The sequence below is a fragment of the Mytilus trossulus genome, unplaced genomic scaffold (genome assembly GCF_036588685.1).
Source record: "Mytilus trossulus isolate FHL-02 unplaced genomic scaffold, PNRI_Mtr1.1.1.hap1 h1tg000085l___fragment_1__unscaffolded, whole genome shotgun sequence".
NCBI classification, from domain to species: domain Eukaryota; kingdom Metazoa; phylum Mollusca; class Bivalvia; order Mytilida; family Mytilidae; genus Mytilus; species Mytilus trossulus.
Window position 1 is genome coordinate 1,881,289 of NW_026963295.1, and position 18,284 is coordinate 1,899,572.

At 31.6% G+C, this 18,284-nt stretch overlaps 1 protein-coding gene across 1 annotated transcript; it reads left to right on the top strand.

Annotated features, from left to right (window-relative positions):
* Positions 1–1,442: 1,442 nt before the first annotated feature.
* LOC134699839 (uncharacterized) lies at positions 1,443–3,035 on the top strand. Its single transcript, XM_063561248.1, has one exon. The coding sequence runs from the start codon at positions 1,443–1,445 to the stop codon at positions 3,033–3,035; it is 1,593 nt and encodes a 530-aa protein (XP_063417318.1).
* The last annotated feature ends 15,249 nt before the right edge of the window (positions 3,036–18,284 follow it).

Here is an 18,284-nt window from a genome sequence, read left to right on the forward strand (position 1 = left end):
TACTGATACGCAGACAGTTAGGTATTTGAAATATTTGTGCAATTTAAAATATTGCAGACAAACACATATCTGTTACAAGAGGCCTTTCAATTTTAAAGCAATGCATTTAAGGATTGATTAATACTTTAAGAACACAAAAGAGTAGGTGATTATTTGATATGAAATTTGTGTTAGCTATTTTCGGATTCAATTTGCTGAATCATGAGAAATTATAATAAGTTGTGAAATATTTTAATCTTATATAAATGTGATATGGACGATACACACTCGGACAGCTCTTCAACAGATTTAAAAAAGTATAAAATGAAGAAAAACATTGGTTTTTAGACTCGTTTATATACTCCACACTTTAGAACCTGATGGTCTTAACGAAAAAGACGAGAAAAGATACAGGAAAGATAAAGAATAATTTAAAAACAAAGCATCGTCCTTTTTATCCCGTAATATCGGCCAATGGACGTTGCTAATTTCAACTTCCAATTATGTATTTTTAAGGCAGCTAAATCCAAGAGCAACATATACATGAAGCTGCAAAAATTTATTTATTTTTTTATTTTTAAGGCAGCTCAATCCAAATTCAACATAGACATTGAGCTGCAAAATTTTCTTAAAATAATTTCTTATTTTCAAGGCAGCTAAGTTCAACATATACATTGAGCTGCAAAAGTTTCTTATCATCTACATCCGATTTCACCTGGATAGATGCATGCTTGATAAAGCTAGTTGGTCTAGCGAAATATTGCGTTTATTTTCATCATTTTGTAAATATTTTAAACATTCTTATATTTACATATTAAATAGTGTGTTAAAATTACATTGTTAGGCAATCTATAATTTTATTTGTGTAATTGAATCTCTGAGAATTGAATTAATCTCTGTACTGATTAATCCACACTCCCTTAGATTTGTATGTCATGTGCTGCTATTTATAGGCACTTATATTATTATCTCCAGTAGCACGCATTACACACATGTTTGTGTAATCCATTCAAATCTATCGCTATCTTTACAACATGGATAGCGCACAGCATTTCAAGAAACTAAGATCTTTAACTAAAAAGAAACTACAAACTGAACATCATTTATCAAACTTACAAAATTATATTCAAAGTAAAACTGTACCAAAAGGTTTAAACATCAAAGTGAGTCCCCAGGCACCGGGACACAAATCCAAAAGATTCATGAGCCGTTGGAATGAAATTCTGTTTAACTGCTCAATCCAGCTTCTTCAACTGTTACTTTCTTTCACAACCACAAATTACAATCAAATTGTAAATGAAATATCATATATCATCAACAATAGTAACATTTCTCGTGACGATTTAGCAATAATTAAACGTCGCCTCGCAGATATTGAAAAAATTGAACTATCGAAACATAAAGAAAAACAAAAAAATAAATTTCAAAGAGATAAAATTCAAACTGTCAATTTAAATCAGCCTATGAATGATATTAATACAACAAACCATAAGACCCCTAGCAAAAGAAAATTTAAAAGACGGAAACAAAAACCTGAAAGCATTGTTGTAAATTTGTCATCTAAAGAACTTACACGTGCTGAGGAATCTCTTTTAAGTAAAGGTTTAAATTTCTGTCCCATCCCATCAACTGTAAATAACTTTCAGCTAGACGAAGACCTAGACCAATTCGCTAGACGTTTACGCTTGAAAGATTTTTTCTACAATAGGGGCAAGAAAAACCTTGAAGAAGCCGGATTAACAGATTCAGATACTGACACCAATGAAGAAGTCACGTCCATCCCAAAATTTAGGAAAAAAAGTTCATGGAAACCACCAAAGAGTAAAAATGATAACTTGGAGTCATTCATTAACTACGTGAGGTCTGATATAAAGTCCTGTATAACAAATACAAGAAATTATAATTTATCCAAGTCAGAAAGTATAGCTTTGAAAGCATTAAAAGATCAAGAGGATATTGTAATAAAACCTGCCGACAAAGGGGGTGCTGTGGTTGTCATGAATAAAACAGATTATAAAGCAGGGGGGAATCGCCAACTTTCAAACTCTAATTTTTATAAACAATTAACCACAGATCCAACGCTTAATACTATTCGAAGGATCAACACCATCCTACAAGAGATGTTCGACAACAAGCATATAGACAATGACACCTTTGATTATCTCCAACCTCTTGAGAACGAAGCAAAGGCCGGACGATTCTATATGTTGCCTAAAATACATAAAACGGGCAATCCAGGTCGACCAATTGTATCAGCGAATAGTCATCCAACTGAAAAGATATCAGAATTTGTAGACCATCATCTAAGACCTCATGTGAAAGAACTACCATCATTCATTCAAGACACAACTGATTATCTAAAGAAAATGGAAAGCCTCAATCCTTTACCAAGCAATACTATACTTGCATCCATGGACGTGTCTTCTTTATATACCAACATTCCACAAGACGAAGGAATAGCAGCGTGTGAAGAGGCATGGAACACTCGTAGTCAAAAAAATCCTCCTACCGAGTGCCTTGTTACACTTCTCAAACTAGTACTGGAGAATAACAACTTCTCTTTCAATGAAAAACACTATCTCCAGATAGACGGTACTAGTATGGGCACAAAAATGGCACCGTCATATGCCAACATATTTATGGGCCAACTTGAAAAACGCCTCTTGGCTAGTGCTCCATATCAGCCCTTATCATGGTTCCGATTCATTGACGATATTGATTTCAGATGGACAGATTCACTAGAACATCTTAATGAATTTCTAGAACACTGTAACTCTTTCCACCATTCAATAAAATTTACATCTGAATTCTCTATGGAGAAAATTAACTTCCTCGATACTACGAGTTACATCAAGAACGGAACCATTATAACGGACCTTCATACCAAACAAACGGACAAACATCAATTCCTTTCTCCAAAAAGTTGCCATCCTAAACATTGTTCCCGTGGTATCCCATTCAGCCAGGCATTACGAATCAAGAGAATATGCTCTAATGAAAATACGAAAGATGCTAGACTTGGACAACTTCGTAAACATCTAGTTGTTCGAGGATAAAATAACAACATCATTGATAGCGCTTTCGAAAGAGCAAACAAAACTAGTCGCCAAGAACTTCTTGAGTACAAAGATAAGAATAAAGCAGCTAACAGAACACCCCTTGTACTCACTTACCATCCTGATTTTAAAAATGTGTCATCCATTGTTCAGAAGCATTGGAAAATTATAGAAAATGATTTAAATCTAAAAAAAGTATTTTCATCACCACCAGTCATGGCCTTCAGAAGACCTAAAAACATCCGTGACAAATTAGTGACTTCTGTATTAGTAAAGCAGCCTACTCCATCGCCCGGTTGCTACAAACAATGTGGTCGAAGGAATTGTTTGTGTTGTAAAGCTGCCAATACAAGCAGTTCTTTCATCAGCTCCGTTACTAAACAAAATTATACCATCTACTCAAATTCCAACTGCAAAACGGAGAACTCAATTTATATATTAACATGTGACACTTGTGGCATTCAGTATGTGGGAGAAACAATGGACAAATTTAATATTCGGCTTAATAACCATCGTTCATCTTACAAAACCAACAAAAACTGTCCTCTCACAAGACATCTTCGTTCTACGAAACATCCTTTTGAAAATGTCACTTTCCAAATTATAGAAGTCAACACCGAGTGGGACACCACGGCGAGAAGGAGAAGAGAAAACTTTTGGATCCACCAACTCCACACTTTAGAACCTGATGGTCTTAACGAAAAAGACGAGAAAAGATACAGGAAAGATAAAGAATAATTTAAAAACAAAGCATCGTCCTTTTTATCCCGTAATATCGGCCAATGGACGTTGCTAATTTCAACTTCCAATTATGTATTTTTAAGGCAGCTAAATCCAAGAGCAACATATACATGAAGCTGCAAAAATTTATTTATTTTTTTTATTTTTAAGGCAGCTCAATCCAAATTCAACATAGACATTGAGCTGCAAAATTTTCTTAAAATAATTTCTTATTTTCAAGGCAGCTAAGTTCAACATATACATTGAGCTGCAAAAGTTTCTTATTATCTACATCCGATTTCACCTGGATAGATGCATGCTTGATAAAGCTAGTTGGTCTAGCGAAATATTGCGTTTATTTTCATCATTTTGTAAATATTTTAAACATTCTTATATTTACATATTAAATAGTGTGTTAAAATTACATTGTTAGGCAATCTATAATTTTATTTGTGTAATTGAATTAATCTCTGTACTGATTAATCCACACTCCCTTAGATTTGTATGTCATGTGCTGCTATTTATAGGCACTTATATATATATCCAACGCAGTCATAGGTTTGAACGTAGTTTTCAATTTAGACTCGTATATATATATATATATATATATTCACCATCATTGGTGGCGATACGATGGATAAATTTGTTGTAGAGTTGTCACTGACTCAGACGTACTCATAAATATAATTATTTTCTGTGATTGTATCTTAAATTAATTTGTAGGATCCTTTACTATAGATAATTGAGCTGATCTGTAACAACAACATCTTCATGCCTTATATATCATGTACTGAAGTACGACGCTAGTTTAAAATTGACAAGGAAAGGTAACACACGGCCACCGAACGATTTATTTTTTTTTAGAGCCCAGGTGGTCGTGTGGTCTAGCAGGACAGCTGCAGTGCAGGCGATTTGGTGTCACAATATCACAGCAGCATGGGTTAGAGTCCCGGCGAGTGAAGAACAAAAAATTTGCGAAAGCAAATTTACAGATCTAACATTGTTGGGTTGATGTTAAGACGAGTTGTATATATATCTTTTAACGTGGCATATGTCTCTGATATAATTTGAAGATAAGTTTTAAAAAAAAATAATAAAAAAATTGAGATGTCCGATAACCAGGCTAGAGGGAATATTATACTTTATGGATATTTCCAATATTGTTCCTTGTCAATAGCCGTTAAAGATCAAAGTTTTAAAAAAAATGTTATTTGATATCACATAACTGTATTTATTGAACAATTATGTTTTCTGAATACGGAACTATCCTTCAAATAAATAAATGCACTTTATATAAAAGTAACTCTAACTATCAGAATTGCTACGTTAATTTGTTTAAAAAAAAGTATAATTACCATCGAATATCCTTCGGATCAAGATTGTTCAAACAGTATTCACACACTGATTTAAGCTTGTTATAGATGCAACTATTTGCTTTTAGTTTAAGGTTATGCAACCATGTCTTGTATACTTCTTTCTTTTTTAGGGGGATTAAAAAAAACAATGTACACTTTTGCATAAACTTTTGTTTTAAAGATAATCAGGACATATTTCTATATCCCATCCACCACCCGACCCCGTTGTGAGTCACATGTATGTTATTTAATAGAATTTTAGAATATTTTATTAGTTGATCATTTGATAGAAAAAGGTATTTATCAATGTAAACAAGTATAGAACGGACACGAAAGGAGCACGAATTGTGATACATGTACATGTTACACGAAAACGACTATCACAGTATGTTGGTCAGAGTAAGATTTATTATTCAGTGTGAATCAATAAGTTTTTTAAATCTTACACAAGAATATGTTAAATCTGGCTTTTGTTTAATTAGTTATCAAAGGTACCAGGATTATTATTTAATACGCAAGACGCGCGTTTCGCCTACATAAGACTCATCAGTGACGCTCAGATCAAAACAGTTAAAAAACCAAACAAATACATCGTTGCAGAGCATTGAGGACCCAAAATTCCAAACAATTGTGCCAAATACGGCTGAAGTAATCTGCTCCTGGGGGTAAGAAAATACTTAGTTTTTCGAAAAATTCATAGATTTGTAAACAGAAATTTATAAAAATTACCATATATTAATAATTGATATTCATGTCAACACCGAAGTGTTGACTACTGGGCCAGTGATACCCTCGTGGACGAAAAATCCACCAGCAGTTGCATCGACCCAGTGGTGTGATAGTTGTGATCAAAGGTACCAGGATTATAATTGAGTACGCCAGACGCGCGTTTCATCTACATAAGACTCATACGTGACGCTCAGATCAGAACAGTTTAAAAAAAGCCAAACAAATACAAAGTTGAAGAGCATTCAGGACCCAAAATTCCAGAAATTTGTGCCAAATACGGCTAAAGTACGTGTTATGAAAGTTGTACCTTAAAATTCTTCTGACATAATTATATGATAAAGTCTCTGTATTGATGCGATTAATTAACATAACTTCACATTATGTTATCTAAAATCAAAATGCAAACAATGACATTTGTTTTGCAACTCTCATTGATTGATCTTTAAAAATAAACTTCCAAACCGTCAATAAAAACCTATCAGACGAATAGTATTTACAAGTTAATTATAGTATGCACAGGTCAGTCAGTATGTTATGCATTGGATCATATTTTATTTAAACATAGATCTGTTGAATTTTTGAAAGAATGATGTATCTTTCTGAAATAAGATAACTCCATATAGGTATATAAGTACAAGTAACTTGGTCTTAATTGTCAGATATGTGGTTAATAGATGCATTTTTTACCAGTCCCTTTTATAATAAGCATGGTAAGTGTTAAAGCTGAGGTAAATCTTAAAAGATTAGAAACGGAAATGTACTATTTATATGAATTATGTTTATACAAAGCACATTGAGGGGAAGCTATAACAATGTTTTAAAGATTTTGTTAAATTAAAAAAAGTTAAATAAGAAACATATCTCCGTGAAAATTCTGGATACATATTCATTAAACTACAAATCAATGTTGACAATGTTCTTTGTCGTGCAATATATGCAAAAGACGTGTATAACTTAACTCTGTAAATTTGTAGTAAACATGTCAATCTGAAAATCTGTCAATCTGTAAATCTGTTCATCTGTAGTTCGTAAATTCTTGAATTGCAATTGCTAAACACAAATTTGATAATAACGATTTTAGACACTGCATATGAACTTTGAAATTCGCCTTTTGTATCTTGCTGGTTCGAAAACAACACACACATTTCTAAATTTACGTTATTGGTATCATTTGTATGATGTCATTCTATCATCGACTATCGGTATTCCCATATCAACCAATGTTGTTCCTCATTTTTGAATATTTCTATTTGTTAACAATGCGTTAACAACATACAGGGTATTATAAGGAAGAATAAAACGATGCTTGCAATATCGTTTAAATCATATTATACTTCATTGATTTGCCACCTCACTGAAAGAACGTACGTGCAAACATTCGAACATAAAAAGGAAAAGAACATACAGATTTAATTTTGCTTCAATTTTTTTCCTTGTCAAAATATTGCAATATTGGTCCGACTTGGTTTAGAGCAAAATTTTCTATTTGAACCTTCTTCTACCGAAGCTGTAACTCCTTTTCTCACTTTTAGAACTGTCACATTTACAAAAGCATACATTGCGTAATGATTCCTTGTTAGGCTATTAATAGATTCATGTGTCAAAGCAGATAAAAGATACATGCCAATTCTTGTACAGTAGGCAGTCATCCTCATATTGACCAAATTTGCGAACGAATAAATGTAACCTTACATCGAATTGTAAACGCAACGTTTGCACTGGTGGGGCAATGCATGGTTCTTCCTCCAATAAAAAACTCATTGTGAATGTTCCTACTTTTCTATTGTGTTCTTGGTAGCATGTTGTGTTTTGTCGTCAGTTTGAAAAGTGCAAATAAGTCATAGTTATACATATTGGATACTTGTGATCTACATATTTGAAGAAAGCTTAAGAAGTTATATCACACAAATTCCAAAATTCCGAGGAAAATGTCAACTAGAAAGTCCATTCTCAAATGGCCAAATCCAAAGCTCAAACGCATCAAATTGATAGCAAATGTCATATTCTTGACATGGTACAGAAATTAACATATATAGAAAATGGTGGATTTAACTTCAATTAATGATTTTTTTAAAACTTACATACTAAGCAAATGTTGCACTTTACCAAGACTTTCCTTTTCCAATCACGGCCTTTTATACCAAACTATGCGGTATGGTCTTTGCTAATTGTTGAAGGCCGTACGGTGACCTAGAAATGTTAATGTTTGTGACATTTTGGTCTTTTGTGGATAGTTGTCTCATTGGCAATCATGCTACATCTTCTTTTTTAAACTTTAAACTAATGTAATTTATTTCATCCGTCTTTAAATTTTGTAAATAAAGTAAAAAAAGAAAGGATAACGATTAGTCTTTCAAATTGTGGTAATTTAATTATGACATATTTATGACATAATTGATTGTTATATAATTAGTTGCAATATTGTGATGTCCGCACATGAAATTAGTTATTCATAGCATCCCAAAATATTTTATAGATTATCGTACAACACAGTTTGACCTCCAAATCCGTGTCTCCACCTGAATTATCAAAGTTGCAACGTTTTTCTTTAAAATGACCTTGACCTTTGACCTTGACCCTATTTTTTTTATGGAACAAGAATCTCAAATCAGAAGACCCTAGGTCTTTGTAACTTATGGCTAAAAAGCTAGAACTAAATATTTCTTTTTTAAAAATACAAAAAGGGGAAACAAGTTACAATTGTGTAGTCTCCGGACCGGTTCCTTCACAAATATGTGTTTAGATCCTGAGAATATAACAATCAAATTGATGAAATAATTGTGTCGTTATCTTGAACGGTTGCGAAGGAGATTTGAACACAAGAAAAACAGTGTTTGGGGAGATAATTCCTACATTAAAAAGTTTTCGGTTAAATAGTGGTCCGTTTCAAAGTACCAATAACTTTATGATATCATACGCAAACAATTTAATATGGTACCTGCAGGGAGATAACTTTGTAAAATCAGCTTAACGTTTTTATTACTTTGTGTTGTTAAAGGGATATTAAGCTTCTCAATGATCAAAATTAGTGTTTGTCAAACTGCCATATAACCAGTGTCATTTTTCTGATAAAATGTTTGGTTCAAAATAAAATTTTTTCAAAGGGTCAAAGTAAATACTTTGTCAAAATTTTAAGAAAATTAAACGACCAAAAGTTATTTTAGTTAAAGTGTTGGGTACTACCTTAAGGGCATACGATACAGTTACAGGGGAGGTAATGACGTTGCTAACGTAAAATGTTATTTTCGCGACGTCAAACTACAATGTATGACATATCGGGACAAGATGCATTTTTCGACTGATTTTAATCTTTCAAACTGATTTAATTTAAAACGAGTGAATGGACCCCAATTTTTCAAAACAATAAATTGTTTTATTTTGCAAGGAGATTATGTGACCCAAATTTAAAAAAAACTAAATAGCGCATTTTTTTTAATTTAAATAAACATGCAACAACAAATGACGTTTTTTTCCTCTATTCATGTGCATTTGATTAATATGAATAATTTCTGAAGAAAATTGCATCATTTTTAATGATACTTATAAAATACAGAAGTAACCGATTATTAACAAAAACAATTGTGTTTATCTTTAAAAACAAAAATGTTATGTCTTTCTTTCGAAACAGAAAATACGGATACCAATCTATATTTTGAGATAATATACAAAATTTCGACCTCATTTTACTCATAAAGAAGCACGTGAAGGTATATGTTTTATTTAATAATTATTTGATTTAATCACGTAAAAAATAGCCTTTATGCAAATTTTCATCAACTTGTAAATACAGGTTCAAATTTGTATCGTATGCCCTTAAGCCATGTAAGCGGCATATCGAAAAACAAAAAAAATCACAATAAAAAAAAGTGGCGGAAAAAGAAATAAAATTAAAAATAATCAGAACAAAATCATCAGATCATTCTACGAAAAACCTAAATACCCAAAATTCCACTGGAATATGCAATACAGTGCATAGACATGCAATTTTTACAACAGAGGAAATAAAATAAAATCAAAACAGATTCAATAAGAAAAATACAAAGTTGTGTGTGGTGTTTAAAAATGTCAATAACATGCGTATGTGTCCAGTCATATAATTCGAAGCACTCGAAACGATATACGTTGAAAAAATCAACGTATGTCATAGTCCCAGCGTCATGCGTCTTATTTATTCTGACAAACAATAAATAACATGTCGCAAAAAAGGTATTCAGCAAGACGGATATTAAGTTAATGTCAAACAGTGTATTAAGTCAACCAAAAAACATTTAAATCTTGTAAACTAAACGTTATTCACAGTAATAGTATTGTTAACTTTAATTCGTCGGATTTTTAACGTGAGTAATGCAAATCCTGTGTAGTATCTTCTTAAATATGATTTTGATGTAAACTATAAACTTCATGTTGTCAAATATTATCAAAGTGCCTTATAGGTACTTCCACTGGTACATATATTTGTTTTCTACCTCTAGGAACCTCTACTATCAACATTTTTTGTTTCGTCGCCATTATTTGTCTGACAGCCTTCAGAATTTCCTCCTGATTTTTCTGAACTAGGTCAACTTCAGATGAGAGGAGGTCAATATGTTCCTGTATGCTTACATCAGTATCTTGTTCATAACTTGCTTCAAACCTGAAACAAAACAATTATGTTAATGGAACGCATCTGTAAGTTTATGATCTGTATTGGTCATCCACAGTATCTGAATACACATTGGAGTTTTCCTTAGGCAAATCTAAAATACACGGTTACACTACTTTTTTATGCAATAATCTTGTTTGTTAGACTTTAAAATAAGTAGGATGTTTAGATTTGCAATATCAAATCAATATTTAAGTTGTATGCCAAAATGCTAAAAAAAGACTCTCAAATCCCTTGAATTAAATCTTAAGGTTATACATTTTAGGAAGTTCGCTTGTCATGTTTTTGAATTTTGTCAGATTTTCGGAATCATCTGGTTTTATCCATTTTAATTCCTTAACATCTTTGGCCCATTGACCCCCATTTTCCTTTTTATATATCTGTAACATGTATAGATTATAAGCCAACTGTCAAAGTCTCATAACATCTTTGTTACTTTTTAATATTTTTTAATAGTTTTTGCACTAAATCTGGAAAACGAGCACATTGACCTATATTTGTTTTGCTCTTTTGGAACCTTATGTTATCCCTTTTCAATATATACTAGTGTGATGACAAGCTTGTTATGCTGAAACTGAGTAACAAAACTCCTGTAATGTGAATCATGTAAATCACTTGAAAATATGACCAAATAAGGAAATGAGAAAACAAAAAAAATAAACATACTCGTCTTTTTCCGCTTCAACGTTTTTGGCGTGATATCTTCTTAACCTAGCTGATGAATTGAAATAGCTGTACACAGCATTTCGTTCTAGAGTAGCTAACAGTTCCCTGTCTGCTGTATTGAATATTTCTGTAACCAAATATTTTAAAATCCGTTATTCGATATTAATCACTTCTTTCTGTTGACTGCAGTTTAGTATTATCCTTGTTTCTGTTTTGTAAAAAAATTAAGATAAGGGGATGTTGTATGATTTTATCCTGTAATTGGGTGTTCTACTATACAGGTACAGACCTACAGATATCGATATGCTGTATCTGTATACTATACAAATATCGCTTAAAAGCTGGACTGAGTATTGTATAAACCTACGTGACCTCAGAATGTGTATTGGAGTCGCATTCCAATGACGTATCATTTGCGAATTAACGATAACTTTTATAAGTTCGGTTTGTTTTCTTACATTTCGTTAGAGCAATAAGAATCGCACGAATTTTCTGATAACATACACAAATGAACAGCAGTCTTTTTTTACGATGACAACTACCGATGTCAAAACTTGAATGTATGTGATTGTGTAACAAAAACACCTATGCATTTTTAGTGAATGTCGAGTCTGAAGCCTAGGACAACTCGTACACTCCTTTCTCAAGTTTGACAATGTTTTGTTATTTGTATGTACTGTTGAAATTAGTTGTTGTGTTATAATAGATAATTAATCAACTTGAGCGACGTATCATTGTTGACCATTCGAGATTCTTTTTTTCTTTTGGCGAACCTGTTTTCTGCTGAATGTGTGATATCTACATATCGACGGTATTACTTTACGGGCCTCAAAGGATTTCAAATCGAAAATAAATGCAAAATGTGTGTTTTTGTGTCTTTCAAAACACTAATAATATACAGAATTAATAGCAGGATAAAGACAATAACTGTTTAGTGTCTTTAAATATCAGATGTATTTGAACTCCGCTCGAAACAGGTATAATAGCTCGCTTAAAGCTTGCTTACATCTTGTCTCATAGCCTCGTACAAATACAGCTGATATTTAAAGACACTAAACAGTTATTTTCTATGTAAAGATCTACCTAGATAAAAAAAAAAGAGGCAACGTAGGCTGTAATAATAAACTGTTCTGCATGCACTAGTAAGAATTACCTTTACCGTATGACCAGATCTAGTAATAAGCTCAAGTGAAATAAATATTAATCATTTTGAAATCAAGTACCAATCAGCTTAAACAGTTAAGTTCAAAATGATATTATAGTTGTTTATTTTCCCTGGTTTGGTTTCTAACTATACAATATGGTTAACACGCACCAGAACTTAAGAATTATTGGAAGATAGGTCTATAATTTGCTAAGATTGCAAAATAATATGGTTTGGTGGGTTGCTTTTTTAGGCCATGTGTTAATGTTCTTACCACAGCCTGATTCTTACAAAGACTTGCACTTAAAACATACGATCCTGCAGGACTATAATGTGGTTGATGATTTACAAGTTTACAGTTGGTTTTCCTACCGATCATGAATATAACATTTTCAATTCGTGCGAATTAATAAAACCCTATACATGCTAAATTAGACTATGCCAGAAAGACATTTTCATTCGTGAATTTAAATAGAATCTCTTTTATTCATAATAAAACTTTAAAAAATATATACAATAACCGTCGTTTATACATGTATAAACATATGGAGGGGGTGGGGTGGGTTCAGATCGAACATGACTCATTGATATCTCGTGTGTACAGTACTAATTCAACAATGTATTCGCTGTGCTTAAAATAGTCGATATCGAAATCAAAAAGTAATTATAAAGCAGTGTTTTTGTTGGGTTTTTTTACACATTATGTTTTAAATGATGAAACGTTTTGCAACTGTCACACAAGTGTTCAGCTAGCTATAAAAACCGTTTCATTCAACCATTTGCTACATATGAAAATGATTGTACAAAAAATGAAAGATATTGACTACTTTTCTTACTAGCAATCCAAGGATCACAGATGTAATTTAGCTAATTAAAGTAAACAGAGCTTAAAGGATGCTCACATTTTTTTTCGATAAACTTGGTTAAAGCTAGATATAACGCAACCATACATGTGTTTAATATTCCAAAGTATAACATTAGCCATGCTGTACATTAAACTACGTTTACTGTTAGCATGGCTAATCTACATTGTTACAGGAAAAACGTGTGAAACACAGTTGGGTGTAAGTGTCAGTGCGCGTGAGTTAATACACGTGCACTATCAAAGTACTGTTAATATCATATGTGTTATAACATGTAGCTAAATTAAATTCATTTAATTGACAATCCATCAACTTAATAAATAGTTACTTACTGAATTTGTTATTTTTCCTTTTATTACATAACCACAAAATCAGTATCCTCAAGTGGCTAATGATAGTAAATGGTGAAACGAAGGTTGATCGGTCATAATACTCCTGGATGACGGAGAATCTGTGATATTTCCAAACTAGTTCGTTGTTGTCTTGTACTTTGGTGAATGTATGTCTAGGATTTGAGAAAGCAGCAATATGCTGTATTTTATTAAAGCAAACATATATCTAAGATTGGTGCATGAGCACGATTTACGAAAGATATCTGATTTCTCATTGAAGTAGTAATATTGATTTCATTAAAATTAAACAATGCAAGAACAACAAAATTTGTTACGGGTAAACTTTTTAAAAAAACAATAAAATATAACAAAACATTACAGTTTACAAAACAACAAAATAACATGATTTTCTCTGTTGAGGTTCGTCTTCAAAGTTTAACTGGGTGGCCTTATTTGAATCAATATTGTTGCGTTTTGCATCATATTACATGTAAGATGAAAGATGAAAACACTAGTGTCTTATTATTATATATTAGATAAGGTCGCAAATGCCTTGATGTAAAGTTGGATATTTCTCCAAGTAATGGCATGATATTTCAAATATTTCAATTAAACTAAAGATATACTTACGAAAACATGGCGATGAGAAGATTGATAAGTATTATGTGTGTAACCACCATGTACACAGCCAGCAAAAACGTATTCATTTGGTGAATGTCTGGGCATCTGTCTATAGTTCCATTACTATATAAAGAAACATCATGCGTACAAGGAGACGGTTCCTTTCCTGTATAAATCAAAGAAGAAATAGCCAAAATCAGATAATCACTCATTATAACGGTCTATTTTTACTTTTACAGAAAAAATAATTTCTTATGTTTATATTGTTTATGCGTTTGGTCCCACACTTTGTAAAAGTATGTATACATTGTACATGTTGTATGAACTAGTGCAATAAATGGTAATAAGTAGTCAATTATTAAAATGGTTACCATATGTTATGACAGGATCTGCTCACCCTTCCGGAGCACATGAGATCAAATCAAATTTTTGTCGGGGTTCGTGTTGCTTTTCTTTATTTTTCTATGTTGTATCATGTGTGCTATTGTTTGGATGGTTGGTTTTTCAATTTTAGCCATGACGTTGTTAGTTTATGTTCGATTTATGAGTTTGACTGTGCCTTTGGTATCTTTCGTCCCTTTTTCATGGGGTTAAGCATTATTTCTTTTTTCTGCTTATCTTTTCATTCTTGTGGTGTGTTAAAACTATTTGTTGCAGCTTTCAAACATGACCAAAATTTGTTTGGTGTCATTAGAAATAGGCAGCCGACTTTATTCCTGATTCTAGATATCAGGAATCTCTTAAACTGTGCATACAATATATATTTGATTGACTTTTGCTAATGTTGATACATGTAGATAAAACTAATCAGTTTGGTTAATAATGAGGCAGTTATTCCCTTTTTGGAACTAGTTGTAACAATAATTTCAAATTTACCAGTTAAGATAATGCCAAAAAAAGAAATTGTGAAAATATTTCTACGAAGAGCATGCCAAAACATAAATAGCGGTTTGTTTTTATTAACCATTTTGATGAGAGAGGTTTTAAATTGAAAAATAATTAAAATAAAAGTGTGTTTATATCTTCGAGTCATGCTTATAAGCAATGGATATATGAACTGCAAGATGAATTTAATGATTTTATATTACCAAGTTGTACAGACAAACAGGATTTAACAAAATCATGAACCTAATTAAAGCGTGTAAAATAATTTTGGAAACCAAGAAAGAAATATCTTTGACATTTTTCTTAGTATTCTGTCCATATGTTGGTTAAAACATTGATAAAATAGAACAATATAACCTATTTGCATACATGTAAATATGAATATCAAAATAATTGAAAGTTCATGATCAAAACTCAGTATCAAACTGGGGAACCAAACACTCTATTTGTTTTTGGTATAAGGGAAACTAAAAGTCTATAAAACATCAATATATATATAATATTCTTATAAGATGAGGAAAAACATTCATATGATTGGTCGAGAGAAACTTCCGTTAGTCGATCTTGCCGGTGGTTATTTTCGATAGACGAAGTTGACTGAATTTCTTTTCGTTAAGGAATGACTGCAATATTTTTTTGTCTATGAAGAAATAACATAAAAAATTTGGTGCACACTGAATAACGCGCGTAGCGGGTTATTTTACAGTGAGCACCACATTTTTTATGTTATTTCGAATAGACAGAAACAATATTACAGTCATTTCTGATAATTTAATTCCAAATTTCATTTTAAACCGTAGAAAACAATGAAAAAACGTTGATGACGTCACGGTCACATGACTAAATTATGTCTATGGGCTGATAAAAGAATAACGCCAGCCAAACAGAAGACGCGTTACATACAAAATTAGATCATTAACCAATGCAAATAAGACGACGGCGATAATAACGTCGACGTTACAATTTTTTTCCCTGCACGTTAGTCGATAGATTAAATAATACACGAAAACGTTCGTTTGAATGATATTAAGAGTTTTTTCCAATTTACTTTTGATCAGATAGGAAATTTCATGGAGTACATGTAATATTTTTGCGTTAAACAACAAATACTTACATGCGCCCACGTCGTTTCAATGACATACCTATACAATTTACATGTGATAGAGGTCACGAGTGTGGAATAATCTTCATTTTTTGTTAAAAGGCGTTTAATCCTGTAAAATGTCTTTAGCTGTAAAGTTGTCAAGGACAAATCTTATGCCCTCTTCTTAACATTGAAACTTAAATTACCTTCAAATTGATCCAGAAAAAGTTCACCATACAACTGCCAATATGGTTTGTAAATGATTTCCTTCAAAAGTTCAAATCCTGGTACGGAATTTGGATACATAGTTGCTTGGTAGATAATACCAAAACCAAATACAAACACAGCAAATATCATTAAAAAGAAAATTATATCGAACATCTGAAACGGGAATAAATTAAGCGAATATTACTTTTTTATTCATTATCGAATGTATTGTTCTATAAAGACCAATGAAACCATATACGTTAGCGTTGAAATGACATGAACTTTTGATTTGTTTGTTTAAATTTCGATTTCCTTAATATTTCAACATGCGTAATATATAATAAATGCTCTTGTTATATTTGACCAAATCACTAATGTCCCGTGAGGCTTATACATGCATAGAGTTATAAACCTTTGAACAATTGTACATCGATTGTATAGAATAACTAAAAGTATGCTCTTGTTCATATTGGTCTAAGTAGCATATATAAACTCATTTAAGCCCTATATTAATGTCTCTAAATGATATCTGACTCCTATTGCAAATGGCATGCTTACCATTCTTCCAATCATAATGACTTTTGGTCCAATGCGTTTTGAAATTAGAAAAAACTGCATGGTGTTGATAATGAATAATCCCAGTGTTATTGCATAAGTCATGCGTGCATGTTTAAATTTATCCGCTTTCAATGTCAATCGCAGAAATACTGACACAACAAAAAGAGAGTACATCACAGCTTCAAAAATCGTCCAAAAACGAAACAAGGTCATGAAATCACGAGATAACTGCTTGAGATGATAAGCCTGAAAATAAATGTTTAAAAAAAAAACAATACAAGAAATTAAAAAAAAACACGCAAAAACGATATTTAAAAAGAAAGAAAAAACGAAAAACCGACAAAAACAAAAACTACATGCACCTACGATCATAAAGATATATCGCACAAAATTTCAAGCAAAACTCGACATATTCTTGACATTCGGAATATGGTCTTAAAATTTCAAGACAAATTCTTGACATTTGAATACTGTCTTGAAATTTCTCAACATTTTCTTGACATTCTTATTTTTTCTTATTATGGCTGGACATATTCTTAACATTTTGAATTGTGTCTTAAATTTACTTGACAGTTCTGATTTTTTAGTTCTCTTTACATAATATACTGTTTTTTTTAAGCAAAACATATGAAAGTAAGTCATGTAAAATAATTTAAAAATTTGGCATCTAAATATTCTTACAAATGCACATCTGGTATGAAATCTAATGTCTAATGTATAAAATAATTTAAATGTGGGTGTGATGATATAAATCATTTTTTTTTTTTTTTTTTTTAAATTACAAATATTGATTCCTAAATCTTATTAATTAAATGATTAAAACCAATCATTCTGTAGACATATTTCATTCTACATTCATCATGTTCAAAATATTCAAAACATGATAAACAGTTATTGTATTAAAACGTGGTTTATATAAATAGCAAATTATGATGATAAACAAATCATTCATTTAACAGAAGAAAACTTTGAGTAATGTCATCTTTTGGAAAATGTATTAAGTATTACATATGGACAGGATGTTTCCCATAGAATTAAGGCTTTCCACATCCCAGAATACACGCAACTGTCAAATAGAAATTACTAATTTACCTGTTAGCAGCCATAAAACTTATCAGTTGACCATTCCAAAAGAAAATTATTATCTACTCCAGGAATATGAAAAAAAGTATTCATAATGGATCCCATCAAAGGTGATCTTATGAAATGGATCTCAAACAGACATTCATAATAAAGATATAAACCTTTTTTTTTTCTTTTCAGGAAGGAGTTATCACAAAAAGAAATGATGAAAAATTATAAATTCAACACAAATTTGAATACAAAATGTTTTTGGGTTGTTCTAAAAAAAGAATAAGGTTTTTGAATCAACATGAGAACGAATTCTTTAACCTACACGAAAGGCCCCCCTCCCTCCCCTCTTTATTTAGCCACACAAACCCA